The sequence below is a fragment of the Callithrix jacchus genome, chromosome 14 (assembly GCF_049354715.1).
Source record: "Callithrix jacchus isolate 240 chromosome 14, calJac240_pri, whole genome shotgun sequence".
Lineage (NCBI taxonomy): Eukaryota > Metazoa > Chordata > Mammalia > Primates > Cebidae > Callithrix > Callithrix jacchus.
The window spans coordinates 49,170,657-49,178,264 of record NC_133515.1 but is presented as its reverse complement, the minus strand read 5'-3'; the positions used below and the strand labels follow the sequence as shown (position 1 = coordinate 49,178,264).

Genomic DNA, 7,608 nt, shown 5'->3' with positions numbered 1-7,608 from the left:
CTGGAACAGAGAAGAGCTGAAGGTGAAGTGTCAAGCTGGATTTCCATCTAACCTCGCTTTCCTCCAACAGGTTCAAAGACTTCATAACCTTTGATACAGACTTGATATTTTTTCAATAGGGAACCCATAAAACTATTTTCAAATGAAAACACTAAGCAATGCCATTAGACAATATCTGTCTTTCCCTCTCTATCGCTGCTCTATTGCCACGCATTCGAATTAAAAATACCTTTTGTTTTGCCTTTATTGAATAAAAGTTTAACTTTAAATTAGAAGAAAATACACCCATCGCCCCTTTTACGCTTTTTGCAGGTGATAGAGTCTATCATCCTAAAGACAGAAAGCATGCCATTACCAAATGTTTTATAAGCTTTATAATGCCCCGATGGTGGAAGTCTGGCAATAACTAGAAATACAGCGAGGCTGGTGAATAAGGAGTTGAGGGGCGGGGGAAGCGGGATCGAGGGAGGGAGAAGAGGAGGGAGTCGCCACCTTAAATCCACGCCGGACTGGGAACCTCCAGCCCACAGCCTGATCCCTGCCCTCCCCAGCAGTGGACCGGTCACCACATTTTTCCAGATCCTCCCCACCCAATCCAGCACAGCACTCACCCTTCCGCGAAGTCGGCACCCGGTCCAGCTCCGAGACGGGTCGGGATGGCAGCGAGGGAGGGGACGTCTGGGCTGTGGGCGGGGGGGTGTCTGTGAGTCACTTGAGTGCAGGACTGTGAGTTCAAGGGGTGGGAGCGCAGAGGAGCGGGGAAATCAAGTCACAGCCGAAAAGGGAGGAGGAGAAACGGAGGAGTGAGGTGATGGAGCGTCCCTTCCCTAAAATAAACCCACGGGCCCCTACGAGCCCTGCCCCAGGGAGAGAGAATAATATCAGGGGAAATAATAGACCGACCAATAAATCTCTAAAACGTCGAGGAGCGAGGGTCAGACTTTAATTTAAAGGGAGGATAATTGAGCGAGGGCTGGAGGGGAGACAGAGGGAAGTGGCTCTGGGTCTATCCCATGCCTTTGCAGTCCCCAAGCAGAAGAGGAGGCTGGCTGAGGGGAAGTTGCAGCGGCTCCCGAGGAGGAGGAGGAGGTGGAGAAGGAGGAGGATGTTACACCGTAACAAGTACGGACAGACAGCCATGGATCAGAGGGGCGCTGCAAGCCGGAGCAGGGGCGGCCGCTGCGGGGCGAGCAGCGGCGGGCGGCAGCAACGCCTGCTTGGCTCGCTCAAGACATTTAATTGGATTGATGGGTTGTGCAGTGACTCACAGACTTTACAGAGTCGTACAGCAGTCCCCGCCCAGCTGGACTGGGGAGATGCGGCGGGGACGGGCGGGGTAAGAGGGCAGAGAGAGAGCCGGGCAGGGAGGCGGCGACGGGAGGGTGCGGCACTGAAGGGGCAGGAGCGGAGCGGAGCGACCCAATGGTGAGGCCCGCCGTTCCGACGGGCGTGGACCTCGACCTATGGCGGCGCGGCTCGTTAAGCGGCTGGCTGCGCCCCTGGCCCAATGAGTCTTCTAAGGACACTGCCGCGAGCGGGGCGGGGGCAGCGGAGTAGGGGGTGGGGAGAGGTGGGTGGACGTTAAAGTGGGGGGTGGAGGGAAGGAGGAGGCGCCGGAGAGCCGCGGAGTCACTCGGCCGTCTTCGCCAGAAGTGCGCCTTCTGCCAATCGAAGCGTCTCGCGGGAGTGATGGACGCGAGCGTATGGCCAATGGGGAAGAGAGAGCTTCCGCAGCCGGCCAGAGTAGAAGGAGCGGGCGGGCCCGGCCTCCCCCTCCCCGCCAGCGCCTCGCCGGGCCCGCCTTCCCCTCCCGCGCGGCTCGGGTCAGTCACGCAAATAACAGTGTGAGGGCCGGGGCCGCGCGGGGGGAGCGGCGGCCCACTGCTGGCTGCATGGCAGCGATAGGCCCTGGCTGTGCTGCCTACTCCGAGCCGGCAGGAGGAGGCGGCGGCGGAGGCTGGCTCCTTACTCAGCGTGCAGGCGGCTGCTGCTGCTGCAACGCCTCTGCCTAGCGCTGCCGGGGAGCCCCAGCGGTCAAACTCCACCCCTGGGGGACAGCCGGATTTGGAGTGAATCAGATCACGCAGTGCCCGCTCTTGGAGGCGGCTCCGGGGGAAGTCCGGCGGGGCTGTGCGCCGGGATCTGAGGAGGCTGGAAGCCGTAGGCGGGAGGCTTGGCCGTCGCATTTGCCCCTTGCTTGCTCGCCTGTTTTCTGGGAAAGTCAGGGTAGGGTGTGGGCAGGTCGAAACAGCTCCAAAATACGTCCCGTTTCTTTACTGAGTTTCTTCTTAACCTGGTATGAGCGTAGCTGTAAATGCTGTAGATACCGTAGCTTCCTCCAGCCCTCCCTCCCTCCCTCAACGCTCGCTCTTGCTCCCACTTGCTCACCTTGAACCCTGACGACGGTGCTCCGGAGCACCCACTACTAGATCTTCTCCTCCCTGCTGATTCCCAGGATCTGTGGCTTTTCTCAGTTTCTTGGCTATTGTCCAGCAGTCATTTTACAGAATTTAACTCTTTCCACACCCTTGTACTTGAAAGTACTGTAACTGTAACCACCAGTAAACCTGAATGGAGATGTTCGCTAAAGCAAATACACTGGCAAGAACCCACCTTCTTCCCCACAGGTGCATTTCTGCACGTTACTTGAGACTTAAAGACAATTGTTTACTGTGAAGAAACTAAGGAAAGGCAAAGTAGACGTTGTATCTTTATTCAAATTAACTTAGAATACCAGACATCCACTTTCCTCCAAGGAGTCATCTGGAGAAACCTAAGATTAATTTAGGTTTGGAGTCTTGAAGTGAGCGAGATCTTTACATATGTGTGGGTGTATATTTGAAATCTATATGTATATTTGATATACATTTCAAATATATATATGAAATTGAACCCTCAGTAGTCTGGAATTCAGAAGAGAGATACTAAGTGAACACAAAGGTTTACTTTGGTCATACTGGGGTCTTCCTTGATTATTGTCATTTTAGGTTACAGATCCTTCCCCTGTGCCTGTTAAGACATACAGCCTTCTCATCTCTTTCCTTTCTGATTTTAGCCCTACTCCATGATTTCTTTCAGTAGTCCTGAGTCCACTTAGAAAATGAGCTGTAAAAAACTGCATGCAGTACACAGCTTGTGTATGTGTTGCCTCTCAGTATGCTGAAACTCCTTTGGAAATCCACAGTGCAGGGAGGTGGGTGTCCTCACCCCAAGACATGATTTGCAGAAAGTGGACAGTGTTCCCTTAGCCAGATCACCTTGTGATAAGAGAAACAAATTATATCCCTTGTGTGGGAAAAATTCACTTCTTTTCCAAAGTGGGTTATTGAACTGCATTTAAGAACTGCCAGGCATAGTGGCTCACGCCTGTAATCCCAGCACTTTGAGAGGCCAAGGTGGGTGGATCATCTGAGGTCAAGAGTTCGAGACCAACCTTGTCCACTTGGTGAAACCTTGTCTCCACTAAAAATACAAAAATTAGCTGGGCATGGTGGGCCTGTAGTCCCAGCTACTTGGGAGGCTGAGGCAGAAGAATCACTTGAACCCGGAAGGCAGAGGCAGCAGTGGGCTTAGATGGTGCCACTGCACTCCAGCCTGGTGACAGAACAAGACTCCGTCTCAAAAAAAAAAATTAGCTGGGCGTGGTGGCACGAACCTGTATTACCAGCTACTCAGGGAGGCTAAGGCAGGAGAATCACTTGTACCAGGAGGCAGAGGTTGCAGTGAGCCAAGATTGCGCCACTACATTCCAGCCTGGGTGGCAGAGGGAGACTCCATCTTTAAAAAAAGAAAAAAAAGAAAAACGAATGTGCTAATGATACATTTTAGAAGCCCCTTTCTTATTTCCTCCACTGTGAGGTAATTGATCAGAGTATTATTTTACATATGAATAACCCTGAAGAAGATTTTGAATCTTCCTCATACACTAGAATGTAGTATGTAGTATGTAGTGGAGTAGACTTACCCTAGTATCTTTCAGAGGATCTGCAAATACCTAGGGTTAGCATCTTGTGGCAGAAGTTGCACCTTTCTCAGTTGTTACTGGCATGCCTCCAGGCCCTACCATGTGCCTTCTACTTCTGTGATCTCCCTATTCCAGTGTTTCTTAAAGGGAAGGTCCACCCAAATTCCTGAGTCTGCTGAGACCTATCGAGTTATCATCTCTGTAGGCTCTACCTGGACATCTGCTTATTAAACAAATATCCCAGGTGACTTGAATAAATATTAAAATACTAAAATAAATATATTTGATTTGAGAACACTTGTTTATTACTTCTTTTTGAAAATTTGAGAACCCCTGTTTATTTCTGCCTTTCCTCCTCTTCCTTTCTTACATGTATCTATTTCCTTTCTCCCATATATTTTCTATTTCTCATTTTTGTGATCACTTCCCCTTCTACACTGCTTGTACACAGGTCTTGGGTGGAAGGGGTGATCCCCAAAAAAGAGGATGAAGCTGGCCAATAGTCTTCCATAAATGACGTGGGCATACCTCATAGCTACAGCACTGAGAAGTATGGGCAAGTCAAATAAAAATCATATACCTTTAAAAAAATCATTGTAATTGATGTGATATATGAATCGTAATATGTGAGAAGTTTACTAGTTTATGATCTCAACATACACAGAGACAGAATTTTTTCTATGTGGGAACATTTCAAAACGCAAATTTCACAATTATAGTGTTACTGTCATTTTTCTTCCAAACAGTGAGATGTACTAGTGATGTGCTGGTAGTGTACTAGCAATGTAGTCATGATGTACTGGTACTGTACTAGTGATGTACTAAGGCTGTGATGGTTATTGAAAAGATAAGTACTATATGAGATTTTTGGTGTCTCAAATGGCTTACCATCTATCTGAGAGGCTCAAAAGTATACACTTGCAACATTGAAATAGGAACCTGGGAAAATATGTAGGGAGACCTTAAGTGTGTTTGTCAGAGTTAAGCAGCAGAATTTGGTTAATTTCTGTCTAGTTTTCCTCTTGCTTATCTCTACTTTCTAATCTGTTATGATTATGAGTTAGATGTCTTTTTTAAAATCTGAAAAAAAGCAAGCAGTATGTGATAAAAGATTTCCTTTTTATTTTTATTTATATATTTATATGATTGTAGCTGATCTTCTCAATTAGAATTAAGCTCCTTATAAACAGAGAACATATACTACCCACACAGACCAGGAAGCAAAAGCAAATCCTTTATCAAGGATAAAGGATTCCACCCAGACCTCATAGAATTTCTACATATAAAGCCTATGCAAACATGCGCTCACAATCCAAATTACAAAATAAGTGAAGTAAAAGGCCATTGTGAGCAAGACAAAGTAGAGGAAAAAAATTTCTTTTTAAACCTACACAGCCAAATTAGATTCTAAATCTGAAAAACAAAACCGATCAGGAAAAGAAGAGGACCATTTCACGTATGAACACAGATGCAAAAATTATAGATAAAATATTAGTAAACTAAATCCAACATGCTTACTACAGTGAACTAGGATAAACCTTAAAACATATTTCCCTGTCTTTAGAATGCATTTATCTGGCCATCTATCTAGTCATCTATCATGAAAACATAATAAATCAGGTAATGTTTATGCCAGAAATTCAAGTATGATTTAACATCAGAAAACCTATCAATATAATCCATCTCAAAAGACTAAGAGAAAGCATCTGAGAGAGTATATCACTTATTAATTATAAAAACTTTTATAAGATTAGGAATAGAAGGAAATTAACTTTATAAAGGACCAAAACGTACAGCAAGTACATTACTTAATGGATTAACTTTAAACACATACCACATGAGTGTGGGATCAAGATAATGTTGCCTCTACTATTTAATATGACACTGAAAGTCCAGGCTAACAAAATCATTTTTGTTGTTGTTTGTTTGTTTTTTGAGATGGAGTCTCACTCTGTCACCCAGGCTGGAGTTCTGGAGTGCAGTGGCACGATCTTGACTCACTGCAACCTCTGCCTCCCGGGCTCAAGCGATTCTCCTGCCTCAGCCTCCTGAGCAGCTGGGATTACAGACACGCACCACCACGCCGAGCTAATTTTTGTATTTTTAGTAGAGACAGGGTCTCACCATTTTGGTTAGGCTGATCTGGAACTCCTGACCTTGTGATCCACCTGCCTTGGCCTCCCAAAATGCTGGGATTACAGGCATGAGCCACCACACCCGGCCAGAATAGTTTTTAAAAGAGGAGAAAATTAAACGTAAGAATTAGAAGGAAGGAAACAAAATTAGGGTTGTTTGCAGTAATATGATCAACCACATAAAGCATCCAATAGAAACAGCAAGCTTTTAGGAAATAAGCATTCAGCAAGGTAACAGAGATGTTGTACTCCCTCTCTTCCATAATACTAGGATTTTTAGCAAGGCACAGGGCCAACCAGATTAAAAACAACATTTGCCAGCCTTCCTTGCAGCTAAGTATTGTCATGTCTCAGGCAATGGGTTGCAAGCAGAAGTAGTTCATACATCCTTATAGGGAGAAAGTGTGCCTTCATCCTCTTTCCTGTCATCTGGAATGCAGATCTAATGGCTGGAGCTTTAGCAGTCATCTTAGACCATGAGCTGACCTTGGATAAGGAAGCCACACATAGCAGAACAACAAGACAGAAGACACCTCCTTTAGCAGTACCAGCCCTCAAGTATCTACCCACCAATCTTCTTGAAATTCTTGAAATTTTTCTTGAATTTTTGTCTCATCATGACACTGTTATTTTAGTTTGTGTTTGTGTATTTGCATTACTTGTAGTCAAATCTAATCCCAACTGATACAGCAAGAATCCCAAATAGAAAATCAATTCATGCCCCTGCATGATGGCTCATGCCTGTAATCCCAGCACTTTGGGAGGCTAAGGCAGGTGGATCACCTGAGGTCAGGAGTTAGAGACCATCCTGGCCAACGTGATAAAAACCCCATCTCTACTAAAAATATAAAAATTAGCCAGGTGTAGTTTTGCATGCCTGAGTCTCAGCTACTCAGGAGGCTGAGGTATGAGCCAGTATCACACCACTGCATTTTAGCCTGGGCAACAGAGTGACTTGCTCTCGAAAAAAGAAAAAGAAAAGCAATTCATGGAAACCAAAAGTATTGATTCACATTCACACTAACAAACTAGAAAATAAGATACTATTTATAAAAACAACAAAATTATAAAGTATCCAGGAATTAACATATTTAACTCTATTAAAGGAATTCAAAGGAAACCCAAATAGAGGTATATATAATGTTTATGGATAAGATGATGTTACATTATTAAGATCTCAATTATCTCTCTAAATGTGTTTATAAATTCAATGCAACCCAAACATAGCAAGATTTGAGGAATTTAAACTTATTCTAAAATGCACATAGAAGACTAAATTTCTTATAACTTGGTCATTTTTGATAGTAGCAGACATATAGAACCATGGAACAGAACAGAGAACTCAGAAACAACCCATTAATATATGAGAACCTGGTATGTGATCATGGTAACACCACAAATCCATGAGGAAATCATGTTGAGTTAGTCAGCTATTGCTTGCTGCAATAATAATATTATATAACAGATAATCCCAACTTACCAGTGGCTTATGGCAGTCATTTGTTTTTC

At 45.1% G+C, this 7,608-nt stretch overlaps 1 protein-coding gene across 5 annotated transcripts in view; it reads right to left on the bottom strand.

The window, feature by feature from the left end:
* Positions 1–2,460, bottom strand: part of SERTAD2 (SERTA domain containing 2) — a 128,793-nt gene extending 126,333 nt beyond the window's left edge. For 2 of the 5 annotated variants that reach the window (XM_078349181.1, XM_078349184.1), the window contains exons 1-2: positions 1,269–1,313; positions 612–683 (exon numbers count right to left, since the gene is read on the bottom strand). Coding sequence is in view for 1 of the 5 variants with exons in the window: in XM_054244890.2 (XP_054100865.1) it covers positions 612–683; positions 1,269–2,186 (990 nt within the window). In the remaining 4 variants the exon portion in view is untranslated. Of the gene's footprint in view, positions 1–611; positions 1,247–1,268 lie in introns of those variants that run through there. The other 3 variants (XM_054244890.2, XM_078349186.1, XM_078349183.1) reach the window with 3 other exon arrangements.
* Between the last annotated feature and the right edge of the window lie 5,148 nt (positions 2,461–7,608).